This window comes from Polyodon spathula, chromosome 35 (assembly GCF_017654505.1).
Source record: "Polyodon spathula isolate WHYD16114869_AA chromosome 35, ASM1765450v1, whole genome shotgun sequence".
NCBI classification, from domain to species: domain Eukaryota; kingdom Metazoa; phylum Chordata; class Actinopteri; order Acipenseriformes; family Polyodontidae; genus Polyodon; species Polyodon spathula.
The window spans coordinates 2,280,234-2,299,157 of NC_054568.1; the positions used below are offsets into that span (position 1 = coordinate 2,280,234).

General features: G+C 41.7%; 1 protein-coding gene across 2 annotated transcripts in view; it reads left to right on the forward strand.

Moving 5' to 3' along the window:
- LOC121303819 (CLK4-associating serine/arginine rich protein) overlaps positions 1-16,726 on the forward strand; it is a 32,502-nt gene extending 15,776 nt beyond the window's left edge. Inside the window, exons 17-21 of one of the 2 annotated variants that reach the window (XM_041234619.1) lie at positions 752-810; positions 1,059-1,105; positions 4,593-4,681; positions 13,394-13,418; positions 14,050-16,726. In XM_041234619.1, coding sequence (XP_041090553.1) covers positions 752-810; positions 1,059-1,105; positions 4,593-4,681; positions 13,394-13,418; positions 14,050-14,092 — 263 coding nt within the window. In that variant the 3' untranslated portion in view covers positions 14,093-16,726. Of the gene's footprint in view, positions 1-751; positions 811-1,058; positions 1,106-4,592; positions 4,682-13,393; positions 13,419-14,049 lie in introns of those variants that run through there. The other variant, XR_005947876.1, reaches the window with a different exon arrangement.
- The last annotated feature ends 2,198 nt before the right edge of the window (positions 16,727-18,924 follow it).

Consider the following 18,924-nt stretch of genomic DNA (forward strand, 5'->3'; position numbering starts at 1 on the left):
CAATGCCCCTCTTCTGATTTCTGTGGAGAGCTCAGTGTGACTAATCTTTCAAGGTTTGGTTTCTCTCTTCCTGTAGACTGGTCATCCATGAAGAGATTCTGGGGTGTGTGTGTGTGCTTAAGGGACGTGTAATTAAACATGGCATTAGGTCATGGCTTTAATTTAGTTCCCTCTACATTGTGTGGGCAGTGCCTTGCCTTGACAGAGAAACTGAAAGCAGATTGAAAATTACAGAAAGTGAGAGAGAGAGAGAGGAGAATAGGTAGTGGGAGTTAAAACGTGAGAGAATTGTTGACATGTGATCAGTAATTGAAAATGTAATTGTTGTCCAGCCCTGAAAAACCCAGTTTGGTCAATTCATCCATAACTGAACTAATAAATTCAACCTTTTTAATTGTTTTCTGTTCCTTAAAGATGCAGAGTTCAAGTTGCTGATGTTATAGCCAACTTGAAATCTGCAACTGTTTTAAGAGCTGAAAACCAGTAATTAAAAAAAAAAGACTAATTAAGCTAATTATTAGTGCAGTTAAGTAATTGAGAATGAAATTGGAATGAAAACCAGCAGCCACAGGGGGTCCCCTGGACCAGTGTAGGGAAGCCCTGATTCAAGCTAAAGCATAAGCATCAAGAGTCTATTTGAAAAGATAAAGTTGGTTATGAATTCTGTAGCTCTGCCAGAATGCATAGCTGAGTGTGAGTTTACAGATGGTCAGTCACAGCTAATGACTGGCTGACTTGTTTTCTATTTTAGTTAAAGCCGACAAGAAGGCTGCTCAGGAGAAGATGCAACAGCAAGAGCACGAGAGACAGGTGAGGAGAGAGCGGTTCAAGACAAGGCCAGAGTCTACCACGTACAAAACCAGCACACGCACATTGCTCTTAACGGGACCTTTCAGAGATCCTTCACACTTCAAGTGTATTACCAAGATTCACTGAAGACATTGAAAAGACCTTTGTGATTGAGCTCCTGAAGTTTCTGTTCGTGTCGGTTTACTCAAGCGACCAGTATTCGTGTTCAGTCTGTGCTGCGTTAATGTTTTCTTTCCCTTTTGTTTCAGGAGCGCGAGGATGAGCTGAGGGCCATGGCTCGCAAAATCAGGATGAAGTAAAGACTCCCAAATTCTATTTCTATTCACCAGATCTGCCCACACACACTCTGCTAGTCAAAGACACGGGTTTGGGTTCAGTGTTGCCCCACTTGCAACATGCTGTATATTGTATGCTGTATACAGTCGATACTGGAATTAAATACAGTACTGCTGTAAAGCTGTTCACAGATTTCTGTTCCAGAATACATTCTTCATAGAACACTAAAATGTGGCTGCAAGAGTTGTTTCCACTGTTGCCCACAGAGGGGCACTTTTCCCCAACATTTGTATCCCTGTGCTGTTGAGTGGGATTTCCATTTGCTTCAGTTACTGCATTCTTCCTGTGCTTGGCTAGGTGTTCACTCCAAGGGTCTGTTGGTATTCTTAAAGCTGGAACAGCATTGCTCTGGTTGGTGTAGTAAAGGCATGGCAGCTTTATTTGCTTATATATGCTGTCTGCTAGACATGTTAATAGTGATGCATTTTAATACAGCGCAGACCCTAGTAAATGAAACTTTAATGGCTGACTATGTAGTGGCAGTGGATGCGCCCGTCTTTGCATGCTTACAAGGAGGTTTTCCACATGCTGCAGTCACAGGGACCTCCTTTTGAATGATCCTGAACCCTGATGGTACTGGAATTATGGTCTTTATCCCCTTTGTGAGTGATATGTATGTTGCTGGCACACCTTGATTAAAACTCTGAGAGGTGTGAGAAATCTATATATATATATATATATATATATATATATTATATATATATATATATATATATATATATATGTATATATATATGAGAGAGAGAGAGAGAGAGAGAGAGAGAGAGAGAGAGAGAGAGAGAGAGAGAGAGGAGAGAGAGAGAGAGAGAGAGAGATAGAGAGAGAGAGAGAGGAGAGAGAGAGAGATAGATATGCCATGCCTCCAAAGAAATCAAAACAACATTTGTAAGGCATTTCTTAAAAACTGCCAATTTCGACCCCTTTCCGCATTGGATATAGAAAAAATATTAGGCTGTTACAGTTGTGATATTTTCTGAGGATTTCAAATAGAAAAACAGATTTTGAACATCTACTACCTTTGAGGAGCTACAAGATGTTGCCGTATTTTAAGCTATTTTATGGAAGTAGTCCAGACTAAGCAAAATATCACAAAGTGCATTACCAAATCGTATGTAAAACCCGTCAACCTTGAAATGTATGAATAAATACACTTCAATACACATAAAGTCAGAAACGCATGTGTTTTTATTAAGTTGTTCAATAATTTTGCATTATGAAAATAAATCATATTTATATAGAAATGTTATAGAATTCAGTAATAACCACAAATGGCAAATAAAGTAGTGAACCAACTATTATAACTAATGTGGCCACCACTGTAATCGAACTAATAAATGCATTTCACTTTTGGCATATAAACATAATTTTATTGTCCTGACTTTCAGAAATTATTTATTATGAAGAGACAATCATATGTATATACAAGCTCTATCATTTAATATAACCACTAATAGCAAATCAACGATAGAAATGATACTGTATGGTGATCATAAAGCAGTAATCGTAAAGATCATGGATAACGCCACTGTTCTAAGGAAGAAAACAAATAAATAAGTGTTAGTAGACATGTTAGGAACTGAAATTTAAGCAGTCCGGCACATCAGGGTTAGTGTATGCTTAATAAACTTGAGGGGATAAAATCTGTGTTCTGTGAAAAACAAAGATGCATTTTAAGTAAAGTTTACACTATATTAGTGACCCCCGAAGTGCAAAAGTGTGAGGAACAGTGAACTGCAGAACCCCTCCTAGAGTGCAGGACAAAGAGGAAATAAATACTGCAGATAGTCAAGCAAGCAATGTGACATGATCTGTCATTTTAAAGGCAACCCTGTGCATTCGTTTGTTCAAACATTTTACAATTTACTTTGTAGTGTATTCATTTTTGAGTGCTGATTTTATAGGGCAGCTATCTGCAACAGTATCATGGAACATGATATGTTAATGCAACTTTACAAGACAGCAGAATGTGGGTGTTGACAGTTTTTCGATCCTCATTCAAGTCTTAAACTACGTAATGAGTAACATGATAGTCATCTTCAAACCTTTGCATTGAATTTGGGTATACTCCAATAAACATTTGGTTTTTATTCAGATTCTAAGAATAGAAGAAATGGAGCAATCAGGTTGTTTCTTTCCTTTAAAGATGTTGTAATTGGAATTTTCATCCACTGTGGTGGCTTTGCGCTGCAGGGTTACCCTCTCTCTGGGGTCCTTGTGTAATTGTCGTGGTTGTTATTGCTGCATGCAGAATTAGTGCTAGGATCTGCATATTGAACACGTGCATTTTGAATATTCTTTTAAAATTCAAACAAATATTCTTTTGTGTGTATTTATCTGAAGTACGTGTCAAATTTGGTAACCCCAAAACGAGAGAGAAATTTATTTATTTCAGACGTCATGTGTGCATTGGTTTCCTTTGCATGCTACCTCATTGATAGTCATTATAAGTTATGTTATGTGAACACATTTATGTTTAAATATGTGAATAATTCTCCTAGCACTATCCAGGTTGCAACTCTCACTTGTGTTAAAATAGAACTATCGAAGCTTGAACTGTTGAACGGATTCAGGATTAGTTTGCTGGGAGCGGAGGCTAACAGCCGCACCTCAGCCAGAGGTTTTCGGCCATGTGTGGAGTTCTGTGGTGCACTGGGCAGCATGCTGCTTGAGTCGCTGCACTGTAGGGACTTTGTGCACAGGCAGATATTTAAGGTGTCTGAGCAGGGGCTGCTAAGCTGACCACAAACACCAAGAAGGACAGTGTTAATCTGTGAGGGGTATTGGATGTTGTGGGAATCTGTTTCTGCTGGTGTTGAAGAGGTTTTGCAACGGCGTTGGCAATTCATTGCGAACTTCAAAGACTGTCGCGAAATCTGAAGTCAACCGAGTTATTTAAAGTCCGCTGAAAAGTCTGTTTCTTTAAACGGGGTAGTCAGGAGGCTGTAAAGTATAGCAACATGTTTCGCCACAGTCATCCTCATGCTGTTGAATTAACGGTAGAACCCCTGATGGTGAAAAGGCTCTGTTTTACTCCAAAGCTGTCCTGATACAGAGCAACTCAGACTTTAAATGAACTGATGACTTGTACATCAGGCACATTTTTGTTCGGTATTTACTGTAATGGCCTTGCAACATCTACAGATTATTCCCCCTTGTTTTAAAAAACATGTTGGCAAAACCCACTGTTCAGAAAAACAACCCTTTTTTTTTCAATTGACTTCAAAAGCAATTTTCCAGTTAACGCTAGATTTCCAGTAAATCTATTTACTATTGCCCACCCACTCCGACACTCGAAAGATGCTTTATATTCTCATTTATAAAATACTTTGCAGAGAAATGTGACGTAGCCATACTGGAGACAGTAGTCTTGGTGAGCACGGTGCTGATGTGCTAGTTCTGCTGGCTGGCAGCGTGTGCGTTTGTGACGTGAACTTGTTTGTTCTCAGGGAGCGGGAGAGACGGGAGAAGGAGAGGGACGAGTGGGAAAGACAGTACAGCAGACAGAGCCGCTCTCCGTCCAGGTCACCCAAGCACAGTAAGTACAACAGCATCCCTTGATCCACAGCATCCATCCCTCTGTCTGACACGTGTCTCTTGGGCAGTAACAGCATGACTGACCTCCACAGAAGCACTTTGGTGGTTGTATAATCTAAAATGAAATGCTTTGTTTGTGCCTTTTTGATTTTGATGCCTTTTAAAGACAAGGTTTGTTGAGTTATTGTCATTGGTACTTTCTAAAGGAATGAGCAACGAAGAGAAGTTGAAAGAACTGGATTCACTTAGCATAGAAAAAATAAACTTTGATGTGGTGAGGCTTGTTGATTTTGAAGTCTTTCCAGTCTTAAAAGGAGGAGTTAACCTCAACCAATCCGCACGGAAACCAGAGGACACGGTTTTATAAAAGTGGAGATCTCTTCGCGCAGAGAGTGGTGATGGTATGGAATGGGTTACCCAACCGTGTTGTTGATGCTGAATCATTGGGATCCTTTAAACCTGTAAAAATAGTTTTTAGATCAATTCGCTACTAGCAACCTGTCGAGCACAAATTGGCTGAATGGCCTCCTCTCTTTCATAAACTTTATATTCTTAAAATGATAGGGCATGAAAAGAAAATTAAACTCTTGGTCTTGTTAATTGAAGCAAGTCTAGTAGACAAGCCCTCTACGCTGACCTTGTTCAGGTAGCAAACAGTATAGCAAGCAATACTTTAACCCTTGGCTAGTTTGGTGGGCTTTTTTCTTCTTTTTTTTTGTGAATTTGTGCTAGTTGGCCAGCAGTGTTTTTAGTGTAGAATTGAACAGTGAATGAAGAAGCATGCACTTCCTTGCCAGTCTCTCTCTTTGAATGAAATATATCGCAGTGCCGTGAATGATGTCAGAACACTCAAGGACTGACTATCACACAAGATGCATTTTATCATTTTAAGTGATGACAGGGCAGGGTTCGGTGTAGCTAATGGCAAACTAGACCCAGTCAGATGAGTACAGGACTGGGTGAGATGGAGCAGATCTCAAACTAGACTAGGGGTGTTCAGAGTTTAAACATTAGTCTGAATGTTAAACATTTTGAGTTCTTCCTAAATGTTTAGTCAGATATATTCCTATCTCATAAAGTTTTTATCCTTAGTGTTTACACAGTAGTAAGTGTACAATTTAAACCAATGTGTTCCGTATTTAATCTCTTCACAGTCATGTACAATAAGTCTTGCACTTTGCTCTCCAGGGATGGAAATAAGACTCCTGTTGAATAGTAGTACAACCCATTCCAGGTTTTGCTACGAGCCTGTATAGGTAACAAGTTCCGGTGTGTCTTATTAAACTCCTAGTGAAACCAGGAATGGATCACGCTGCTATGCAATGGAAGAGTCTTATTCCTGTCCCTGACACTCATTTGGAAGACTAAAGCATAGCATGTCTGAAGCCACGCCACTGATCAGCGACACTGATTCCATGAATCATGTTTGGGGGCTGGGTGTGACGGTAACCAGCAACAGTGCCTCAAGCTGCTAGCCCGCTTGTCAGCCCAAAGCTCTTTTAGTTTTATCTTTAAGGTTGCAAGTGCTATTAAAATGTTTTTAGAGGATGCTTTTGTTATTGTTATTAACTGAAACTAGTGGTAGGACAAACAACACCCTTTCGAAAGTAGCATACTTCAAATGCCTCCTGTGCTCGTTTTTTGGCAAGCTATGATGCACAGTTTCCCGCTCCTAAAAATACTGGTTGGGCAGCAGCGTTTCAGAGTGTGCATAAGATTTGACAGTGATGGTATGCAAATAATAAGAGAGTACCTTTATCCTGGTAGTGATTAAGTTTGAAATAACCATCACTGGTGTGTGAAAGATCTGTTCGCTGAGGATCAGTATTCTGAAATCTGCATTGTTACTTTGTTTAAACTCCTGACTCTTCACCTGCATATTTTACTGGGACTAGACTTTTGTAAAGTTATTACTGCTTTTGCAGCTTGATTTGCACTTTTCAACACATTTTTTAGTTCTCCATAAAATAAGTGTATTTATTAATGAATAAACATTTGCTGGGGTGAAAAGACCACAGCAAGCATACAAGTGCCTTTTTAGAGCTGTGCTCCATTCCATATCACTGCATACAACATTAAGGTGCTAGGGTGAGGAGGAACTATTTAGCCTAGAAAGTATTGTGAGATTTTTACAATCCTGAAGGGGATCAGTGGTGTCGGCTTCTCTGTTGCCTCTTGTTTTAGACTACTGCTGCAAATAGAGAGGGGAGAGTTGCAGGCAGGAGGTAGAGTCTGCTTCATGCAGCTTACCAAACCAAACACACAAAGAGGGAGGCAGGGAGGTCAGGGAAGGTCTAGTGTGAGGGCTGATCTGACCAGATGTGCGACAAGTGGAGAATAGGGAGGAAAGAAAGGCTATCCAGTGTGATCTGAATAGAAGGGAAAGCCAGTAAGTGTGGAGGCAGGGGAACGGTGAAGCTGTAGAGTGCTAATGACTGCAGTCCGCTTTCAGTGCAGACAGCAGGTGCACAAGCCAGCCCAGCGTGAAATAAACCAGTCGAGCAAGCCAGTCCACTCTGAAGGATGTCAACAGCTTGCCATCTACCTTTTAAGATGGACAAATCTTTCAGCAGCGAGACACTCAGTCGGCTTGAGTTGGTGAAATGTGAGAGAGATACTGTAGCTCAGGTTTTAACTCGGGTTGATCCCTTGGTGCGTTTAAAGAGATTGGGGTCAGAAGTATTCCAGTTACCTTTGTTGAGAACCCCTTTGTGTGTCGCTTTCTGTTTGCATCACATTCTGGTGTGTTCTTTATTTTTTTTTTTAATGTTTAATGAACCCCTGAGGTGTCAGTCGAGCTCTCAAAAATCATCACTCCAAATCCAGCTGATACTCTAGAGAGTAACTCTGCTCCCAGTGGATGTAAGAATACATTAGTAAGAAATACCACTTAGAACAAGTGTGCTATTTCTTACATTCACTGGGAGGAGGGGTTTTGAAGGGGTTTCACTGGTGTATCAGCTGTGCTGAGACTATAAAGATAAACAAAGCGGGGACTAGGATACATCAGAATCCTTTAACTTCACAAAGTTTTGATATCGCCCAGCTACTAGGAACTGGACCAGCACTGGTGGGCTGAATGCCTCTCATCTGATTTGTTTAAGTAATTCTAATCCTGGGTTTTTAAGTAAACCATCATTTGAATACACTTGTGTTCTTCAGTGTGTACAGCATTGTGTAGCCATGGCAACCGCTACAAAGCCACCCCCCCTCCCCCCCCGCCTTTGATGGTCTTTCTCTGTAATCTGCGTTTCTTTAGGATCGTCCACAGTGTGGTAATAAATCGCTCGCATTTTAAAGGAAAGGTATTTGCCAGTTCTTTATTGAAATGTCATGAAGCTTGTTGGTTGTTGTTGCAGAGGCCACTTCATGTGATAACTTTTATTTTATTGTTGGTTTTGGATGGGCAGCATTACCAGTAAGCAAGTTGGATTGGATATGTTGCTCCAGTAAGGGCTCCCAGCTGTGGGCTCGTGACTAACTTTCTTATAATGAGAAAGACTCCTAGTGACCTAGCCCTGTTTCACTATTAAACATCGTAACATGTGAGAAATTCACCTCTGTGTTGCAACCCTACTCACTATTGTTATCATCTTTTTTTTTTTTCTTTTAATTTTAATTTTTTTCTCCCAATTTGGAATTCCTAATTATTCATCCCAGCTCACCACTGCAACCCCTGCACTAACTCTGGAGAGACGAGGACGAGCACTCGCGTCCTTACAAACGAGTGCCGTCAGCCGTCCGCCTTGTTTTTGCGAGCCCGCTGTGAAGCCACTACAGAACTACAGCGCCTGAGGACCGCGCAGTTCCGAAGCGCGGCGCGCCAAGGAGTCCCCGGCCGACCTAAACCCTGCCCAATTGTGCGCCGTCTGCTTTTGAGCAATAAAGAAGAAAGTGAGCACGCTAAAATAGTGGCCACGTGTTCCTCTCAATTCAAGTGCATTGTTCCTGTGCTGTCAAATTCATTATGAATTTTTGCCTGGTTTTAATCCTCTCCAGGACAGTTTGTTGCAAAACAACAAAACATTTGTTATTCCAATGTTGCTCCTCTGCAATTCTTTGAAACACTTTTTAAAAGAATGGCAATTTTTGCTGTTATTTTAGTGTTAGAGGGGTTACTGACATACGTGTTGTCAATTTTATTTAGTTTTCTTTGACCTATAAGAACATGTGCCTGCTTGCAGTTGTTACCAAAAGGATCTGCAGTGCGCTGCATCTTGTAAACCCCAAAGATCAGAGGCCCTTTTATAATATGCATGTTGATATAGTAAAATTAAAAAACTTAATGTTGAAGGATTTAGCCTGTAGCCCTTTTAAATCGTTAACACTTTAAACTGTGAAAGTAACTTCAGCGCAAGTGAACTGAGCCCTGCAGGCCACCTGGGGTTAAAGTACATCAAAACACCAGCACTGGAGCTAATCTCTCCCTAAACTCACGGTCTTGCTGTTGCAACAGAGTTTGAAAGAGGAGCTTTAACAGTGGAAACAAGTCCATTTGAAGCAAGAGTGGTTGGACAGTGTGTCAGTGGGTATTAATATGTCTAGACTCTAATCGCCTTTAAGAAAGCAGGGTTTAGGTCTCAAAGCCAAGCCCCCCCTCAAGACACTCGCCTGAGTTAGACAAGCAGACTTTATGTAAATAGAGCACAGATTACAATGAAGCGAGGCTGCTGAGAGTCAAAGATGGGGAATTTCACAACAAGTTCAGGCAGAGATCCCAGCCACACTCTAGAACTGTTCTCATGAAAGGATTGGCAGCGCCAACAGTCCGTGTGCCACTTTTTAAACGTGAGCGGTATCTCAAGAGCTTCATATTTCATCCCCCTCCAGAGTCTAGGGGACGGCGTGCTACCTCTGAGCTGGTCTCTTCTTGCAGAGTGATTGAGACGCTGTCTTGAGGGGTCTCTGGTTTGCGCCCAGCCTTCACTCCGTCACATTGGCGACGCGGCTGTCATAGATCAAGAGGCTGAAGGGGAGAAGTTTGTAACGGGCAGTGTGGCGTGACACCCTGCCATTACAGACTGTGTGCCATTGTGAGATGAGAGGAGGTTAAAAGTAATTAAAAGCTCTACAAGCAGCTCGGCTCTTCATAGTGCTGAAGATAGTGCCAGCCTCTTTGTGACACGGGCATTTTTGTGTAAGGAGACTTTATGGTACCAACTATAAAGCACTCTTCATTCAAGAACCGTTTGAACTACAGTGTTGTGTTTTTGGTCCTGTATCGCAATACAAGTGATACACACCTCTCTTGCAGTGTATCATGATGCATCAAGACGCAATGAATCCTTGCTCCATGAATTGTCCCATGCATTCTTGGTGCTTTCTTTCTAAAGCCCATTGTCCCTCTGTATATGTGCCTAATAAGTGAGGAATAAGAGCCAAGATAATGTATTTTAAAGCTGTGTCTATTTTTAAAATCCCTTTTCGATTATGTAATTGTTATAAAAGCTTTTGTCAGGTCTGCATTACCCAGCCTTCGGGGGCAATATCTCATCCTGGAGCATCAGCAGCAGGCATCTGTCTCCATTCCCAAATTCAAATGAGGGTGGAATGGGAGTATCCAACCTCTTAATATTGGAGAATGTCTCCATCAGTGGAGTGCCGTGTTAATTGCGACCCTCCCTCCCAGCTCGTTTAGAGCAGCTTCTCATTCCTTGCCTTTCAGAGTGCTGTATTCATGAGGTCAGCTCTCAGGCACACTCACAATGGGATTGGCAGGCCAGGGGGGCTCTCGCTGTCCCTAGCAGGAACCTGATCACACACACACAGACAGACAGACAGACAGACAGACAGACAGACACGCACAACTGTGCAGATTTGCATCTCGCCCCGAGGGCTGCTGACCTGGCCTTGACGGGGCTTATTTTACTTGACTGACTTCTAGAACACCTCTTTCGAAGCTCCTGTTGTAATTCACATCACACCCACTAAGCCAGACACATACATTTCACAACATTGTCGGTTTGGAGATGGGTGCACTGGCGAGTTAGTTAAAATGAACAATATGTATCATATGTATGTCATTTCAAAATAAACTAGGATCTTCAGTGGAATTTTGCTAATTAAGGTCATTTTTTCCTTTATTTTTTTATTCAAAAATCCCATCTTATAGACCCTTATAGTGATGGACCCTTCTAAATCACAGACTGAATTGTGTGGCTGACTGACTAACCCCATAGCTTTAAACACCTTACCATTGGGTACAGATCTTTTCACTTTAATTCATTATGGATGGAAAGATTTATATTCTCCCGATTGTGGAGCTGCTATATAAAAATATGAGAAACGTCAGTGTGTCCATCTGTCTGCAGTTATTACATAGTCTCTGTTGTTCTTATACAGTTCCACGGTTATGCCCCAGTACAGCGCTGTCAACACGGTTTATGTTTTCTGCACTCTTAAGGATAGTTCGTCAGCCCCGCTGAGACTCACTCATATGTGTTCATGGGTTGCTTTGAGCTCCCTATGAGAGATTCGGATACAAACAAGCCCAATATAAAGCTAATTTGCTGCGACTCTAATGCGAAGTTTGAAATGGGTAAGTGCGCTGTACACAACATCGTAAGAACCTGTTCATTGCAAGATGAGATTTACTTTTTATTTTCAATTTACGCATTTTTTCAGTAACGAGAAAGCATCTTCGAACTGAGTTAGATAACCTCTCTGATCACTTTATGCTTTTTTCTTTGCTGATCATGGCTGAGGATTTATTTATTTATTTATTTTACTTGGGTCAAGCTATCTAATTTATAATAAAGATGATTAAATGTATTCCTTTCTGAAGGGGGGGGGGGGGGGGGGGGGGGGGGGGGGGGGGGGGGGGGGGGGGGGGGGGGGGGGTGGGGGGGGGGGGGGGGGGGGGGGGCGTTAGTTTATTTATTTATACTATGTGAGCAGAGTGGAGCATGCCTATTTTGACTGGAGCAGTTGGAGCACATCTTCATTACCTCAACATATGCAGGTCAGAGCAGAGCCCTCCGTGCACGTATGCATACAGGCTCCAGCAAAGCAAACATGCTGACGCCTAGAGCCTTTGTGCTGGCCAATTCCTGAGCAATCCTCCACATAATCGGGCAGATTGACTCCTCTGCTTATAAGTGGGTAAATGCCAGGTCCTGTGAAAAGGTTGAGCAAACTTCTTTCTGCTCACGGCATGACTAAATACACTGGCATGAAGTGAATGCGTTCATAGAAACCCAAGTCAATTGAGTACTTCTTTAAAAATTAATTGTAGCTAAAAAATTTTTTAAAAATTTTAAATTTCACATCCAGTCATTAATGTAGGTCTCAAAAGTGCAGTTTAGAAGGAAACACATCTTTTAACAAACCGTTTCAAAAGATGACAACTGGTACTGCAATAAGTTAAAGAAATCCCTGGGTCATTTTACCTGGCGAGTGGGAATTGTCTCCACCCCTTCTATTGGCTTCTGTCCTGTCTATAACCAGTCGGCTGATTCCCCTGTTGACCGACATGCCTCGGAGTAACGTGACCCAGGAGTGACTCCTGGGTGCAAGTGACCCTGGGAGTGCAAGTCGATCACCCAGGAATAAGACGGAGACTGAGAGCTTCCTTTAACCTAAAGTAGCACCAGAGATCAGGTTTTAAAATGAAAATACGTGCGTGCATTTTCAATTTCCACAGTCCTTGGCGTTCGCAACGTTTTATAGCATGCGTGTGGGTGTTCCAAAGTGTATTTATAGTTCAACAGCCAGCCTGTAGCAGTGATATCGCAATAACAGCTTTGAGTTCAGAGCTGCCCACAGCAACGTCCGTGCATAATCCGAAAAAACAAAAATGACTTCATTGAATGTATCATTAAAACGTAAGTAGTTAATTATGCATGATTCAAACTGAACGCATGAAGGCCCTTCATGGGTCACTCGTATAACACATTGCAGTGAACATCAAACAATAGATTTAAAACACAGATTAGCCCTAATCTTGGACTAGAGGTCCTGCATTGGATAGCCTAAAGCTAACATGAGGTAGTCCAAGATCAGTGATATTGGAGGTCTCTGCAACCAGCTGTAACCTGCTCCTTCCTGTTCACTTCCTGTGCTGTAGGTTGCAGTAGAGCAATTGTAGCCGTGAACGAGTTGTAAAAAAAAAAAAATGTGCATCCCTTTTCTTAAAAGTGCAAGTAAAAGGATCATGGATAATGTTGCTAGTGCTAATGAGAGGTGACTTGATTTCACAGTTTGTTCTATTTTTCCAATTTTTGTCTGCACCGTTTTAATAGTTTCATTAAGCATAATCTGTATATCTATCGGACCCCCCTTCAGCTGTCAGCATGTTCAGGTCAAGGCAGTGCTATGGGTCAGTTAAGAAGCACCTTCATGCAGGCTGTAGAAACAAGACTGACCACAGAAAACTAGATGCACAGTCCATCCTGCAGCACCTAACCGTGACACCAAAATAAATAACTTCAGGGGATGCTTTTACTGAAGTAATCCGTTAATTATGCGTGCTGTAAACCAAAAAAAAGTGCTGGTCCTAAATAACTCCATTAAACACACAATGTGGGCTGAACACAGCACTGTGACTGCTTTGCTGGCGGTGCCTGTATCACTGTCCTGACATGCTGCTTTTTATCACTCTCAAACTACTCTACATGGGTGGGTTTTTTTGTTTGTTGTTTTTTTACCCTTGAATTGTAATCAGCTTTTCGTGTCTTGGTGTTTTTATGAATTTTTTTACATTTTTCTTTTGCAGGTCGTGAACACGGTTCTTCTAGAAGGTACGTATGTGTGTCCGCTTCCAGTTGTCAAAGATATGCATGCCGGCTGAAACGTTTATAGAGCAGGATTTGTAAGGTATGCAAAGGCCTTTCCATATAGATGTAAATGTTGTACACATGAAGTCTCTTTTAATATTGTATAGTATAAAAAGTAACACAACACTCTAATGGAGTGAAATAATCAATCTGCTAGTTTAAATCATTTTAAACATGGTTTAAAGGGTTAGGAAATTAAACGGAACCAGGAGACACAAGCAGTTGTGCTGGATCAAGTGTGGTTTGTTTTGAGATGTGGATTACACTGCAGTCCCCTAGGCTAGCTTTTATACAGTATTTTATAACTGGGTTCAATCGTGTTAAAAAGAGTTTACTGTTTTGAAGCTGTCATTTTCTCAGTAAAATACAACTACCTCTTGCTGCTGTGTACTATGGGATTACTATGGGACAGAATCTGGCTCATCAAGTGAGCCAGATTCTGTCTCTTACCTCCATTTCTGTTTGATGCATAAAGCATATGTGATGAAGGGTTCCAGCGTGTGAATTTGCGAGCTTGTGCGTGTGTGTCTGTGTGTGCGTGAGCTTCTGTACGAGTGCGCGTGCGTCTGACTTGCTTTCGTTCTTGTCTTTGCAGGCGTTCTCGATCCCGCTCTAGAAGCCCACACTACCGATACTGAACTGCCACAGAGCGTTCTTTAATACAGGACTATCGCCGTCGTCTCTTTCCAGGAGATAAAGTAACAACCACTTTGAATTGCACCATCTGGTCAATTCTGCTGTTATGTAAAACCATGCTGTTGTGCGCTTTGCCCTTGCTTTTTCTGTTCTGCTGCCAGTGCGCAGTGCATACCGCTAAGAAACACGAACTGCTCACCCGTCACCTCCCCATCAAGGGCTCACCGTGCAGAGCTTGCCAGGATTCCAACAGCTAGGGGATCGCTGGCAAAGGAGCAGCCCCAGGAAAAGCTTGAACGTTTGGTCTGCAGCTGCACAGATTTGTTACAACCAGCCAAAGGGGGTGGGGGAGCTTGTGGTCGCTGTGGTTTGGTAAGAAGTGTGAAATCAAAAGGTTTGTTGTACTCCTCACTGCAACCACCTTCTAACCCCCTGTTCGCACCTGGTCATCAGATATTCAGTCGAGCTGCCACGATATTCCTGATACTGTAGAGCAGTTTTACGGTAACCGCGATGGTTGAGTCGCACGTAGAGAGAGAGGGAGAGAGCGCGCACTGAAATGTGCTTGATAGTTTCCACGTAACTGTCAAGTTCCACTGTAGCTGCTTGTATTGCTGTGCTGTTCAGCTTTTCCATTTGCTTCAGTGATGCATTCTGGGCAGGACATGTAAACCGCTGATGGGAGGCTCCTCTCTGCTGGGATTCCTGACACTGCTGCTGTTGCCTGGCTCTTGTTGCTTAAAGGTGTATGAGGTTTGTTTAGCATGCTGTCAGGGCTGGACTTACCTTTTAGCCCAGATGTTAGTGACTGAATTAGGGGTACACAGAGCCCCTATAGGCCACAGAGGGAGTTGTGGCAGTCATGCTAATTCAGTGCTTTGTGTAACTCTAGAAATACCTTTTCAGTTTAGTCCCCAAGTGGGTTTTTAAGCACTGTACTGGCAGCATGATATACATGACCCTCTTGAACCACTGCACAGTATGAGGTGGATCAATGTGCTGACATCACAATACGTGTGGGCTGCTCTGTATGTCCTGTAGTGAGATGCATCACAATGGGTCAAGGGCTCTGATTTTTTTCTTCTCTTCAGAGGTGTAATTCATTATGTCTTAATTGACCTGCAGAGGTGTAGGAAAAATAGAATCACTTAACAGCACACACCTCGCTGCAAGATCTCTCCACTCCAAGCAGGCTTGTGCATGTCTGTATAGTTCTTTTGTGTCATCCATAGCTGTTAAACCCTAAATAGTGCTGAATTTAGGAAGTTTCTTTTGCTATTTCTGTATTTTTTATAAAAGTCAGTATATCTAATTTTGTGATGTCATTGCTGTGGGATATAGATTCCAGGTCGCTGTATGACATCAGTATCATGGTCTGGTTTGTAAACCCCTCTTTGTATTTATTGTTTAATTCAAGTATTTTATTTACAAGAGTACCGTGAAGAGAGGTTGTGTGAAACCTCTGTGAATTAACCAGGACTTGGGGGGCGGGGTGTGTTTGAAGGTCAATGAATTCCAATGAAACTACAGGCGGTTATTAAGTGGGTGTGTCACTAGCATGCAGAGAGCGTTTTTTTTTGGTTTTTGGTTTTTTTTACAAGTAGCTGTGCTGTGATTTGAGTTCTGTATCCCGATACTGTGTGGTGGGCAAGACTATAAATCTATCTTTAGTGTAGTAAAGACGTTTTCAATCTTGTGTAAATGGCTGTTTTAAACAATCAAATACAGTACACATTCAATAAAAAGTACACTATTCACTCCTATTCATGCTTTTGTGCTTATTTGGTTTATATATTGGTTTTCACTTTAAAGCCCCAAGTGGCAAACCCTTATACAGCAGTGCTACATTTGGAAATACTTAAAGAAACAAGATAGTCAATGAGAAGCATGAAGTCTTTTGCAATGTCATCACAGTTCTAAACAACCTTATATAGCATGCCTGTAATCGTTTATTTATGGTTTTTTTTTCGAGTGGTGTTGTCTTTACTTTCAAATATAAAAAGGTACAGATGGGAATTAAGCTTTCTCATTGGCTCAAGGTGAACTTGTCTCTCACTTGTTAGGTTTCCTCATGACAGGAACAGCGCACTATGAGATCCGGAGTTCATGTTTGATGCACAGCTGTATTCTAGGATTCTCTGTAAAATTTATATTCTGGGTGAAAAAGGACTAATGTCTAGAAGATGGACAAAAGGGAAATATTTATTATGGAAGCTGTTTTACCTTTAATGGGATGACCACAGGGTGTATTTGCAGAACTGCCACGGTCTGTTTTTCCCCTGGGTATCAAATTGCAATACTGTTTATTTGAATCTCGATCTTATATATTTTAAGTAAGTGTTCTTTATATTTTATTATTTTTAAAATTTAGCTTGTATATTCTGTCCAGCTGTATTTCAATATTTTAATTGTAGGCTATAAGATACAGGAATAAAGATTAAGGAATATGCACTTAAAATGTATTTACAAAAGAATAAGGCAGTTAGCCTGCATTGCACTCGCATTGTGAGGATCTGATCGCACACCAATCTGAGCCCAGATGGGGCCCAAAAGACACACTTTGGTCAACTTGCTGGATGTACACCGAGGGTCACTTGTGATTAACTGCTTCAAAAAGTTTAACACATGAAGGTATAAGCAGAATAATGTATGAAATACCAAAAATAAAATTGTGATCATAAATATTGTGACTGATCGTTTGTTTTTTTTCCCAGTTATAGTGCTACTGGTCAGTGGAGGGTTAATGGTGTGTCCAAGCTGCAGAGGTGTGTGTCTGCTGCTCTCTGGGCGTTAACCAGAGCAGCAATGCCCTGGGCTAGCTCACTCCACACCCTCCCTGTATCTGCTAACCCCACTAGACTGGTTTCTGCCTGGCTCCATGCCAAGCTGAGAGACTGGGCTGTTTACTGCACTGTGGTGACCGTCCTCCATGTTCCTTTTCCTGTCATTCTTAACACTGCAGTACTGCTTTTAAACCTGTCCATTGACTTTGATTCTGCAGTTTGAAATAAATACCTGGTTTCACACACCTGAATTAGCACTAATCCTAAAGTATCATTAGGTAGTCCTACATTTAGTGCTAACTGTCTGTTAATCTTGTGACACAGAATTACAGCTCTCTTACAAACCAAAGTCTAATAGACAGCTTTTAGGCAAGATGTTTAATTGTTGGGTATATTTACATTGTTTCTGATGATTAGAAATTTATCAGCATTAAAAGTAAAAATGCGTATTAGAAAATGGTGCTACAGTGTTGCTGATATTTGCCTCTCGTAAGGAGTTGAAGGCACTGTTGAAAACACTCCTGTTCGTTTCCATGAAGAGCAAGTCTGTGGGGAGGGACAGGAACCAGACTGCTTAATGCAGATCAGGGTGATGATGCAGTCTCCTTGTTTCTGCATGTCTGGGAGGGGAGTGTGTAAGAATTTGTAAATCCGCTGCCAAACCTATTTCTGCTAATATCTCAAACCATGAGTGTCCAAGCCTCCGGTCTCAACCCCATCCCAGATAGTGACAGCGTGCGAGGATGTAAAACTCAGTACGCTTTGAGAAGTTGTTTTCCTGTTTAGTGCACAGCTGTGTTCTTGGATTTTTCTTCGTTCCAGTACTGGTGGGACTAGTAAAAAAAAAAAAAAAAAAAAAATTAACCCTTTTCCTTCCACATTGTTTTAACCTCTGGCCATATCAATTATAAAGGCCATCCAGTTTAACATGGGAAGCCTTTGTAGTTGGTACACAGCTGTATTCTATTATTCTCCCAATAAAATTCCATTGCGGGTGGTGTGACCCGTGGAAACGAACCTTTGCACAGCCGCATCATTATCAGTTTTACAAACCGTTCGATCGGATGCTTTGGTTTTGTTCACAAAAGCTCCTGTTTCTATTCCAGCCGTGGCGAGGACACATAGGAATATGACCGACATGCTAGTTAATGGAGGGAGGAGTGGGGCTGTCAGGACAGGATACAAGAGCAGAAACAAAACACCTCTGACAGGACTGGCCAGCTAGTTTGGAAGTGTGAGGCCTTTAACCCTGAAAACAAGGCTCTCTCTTACTGACAAGCCGGATTCATTGAGCCCTCGCCTTTATCCACACTAGGTGCCCTTTGTTCTTAAAAGGACGGAAAAGGCACGGTCTCTCAAAGAAGTAGCTCTGGAATTTTGAAGTAGCTTTCCATTTTTTTGGGTCTCATCCACGCAGAAGACTTGCATTATGAGCTTTGTCTTGGTGAAACATGAAACCGTTTCTTCTCAGCTCACACTGAGAAATAACCAGCCTGTCAGTAACATCCATCCTCATCACAGCTGCAAATTCAAACCAGGAACTACAGTCCAGTAGCAGTGTGATGATCATGATACACAGTATATTATAGAACTTAGTAAATCGCAATTTGATAAACGACTTTCTCTTCTTCCTGGTGTGGCAGGCAACAGAACCCCATATATTCCAGAAAGCTTTGGAGCCCTATTAACTGTGACACAGGAAGAGAACTTCGTGTTGTGGCCAAAGTGAAAAATAGTAACAGAAAAAATAATAAACAAAGGGCATAATGGAAAGAGAGAGTCAGTCTTTTGGTTCACACGCAGTTATTTCCGTGGTTCATGCAATTGCTGAAATGCATGCTTTTTGTTTTTGAGGACTGTGTGAAGGTGCTTTCACCCGAGTTAAAGAGTTGCTCTCCTGCTATCGACACTTGAAATATTAACATTTTTACCATAAACATTTTTGTGCGAGTGTGTTGATAAGTCGTCGCCCCCCCCCCCCCCCCCCCCCCAGGTCTCAATGACAGCTCAACAGATGATCAGTCTGATTGGTCACTTAGTTTCTAGGTAAC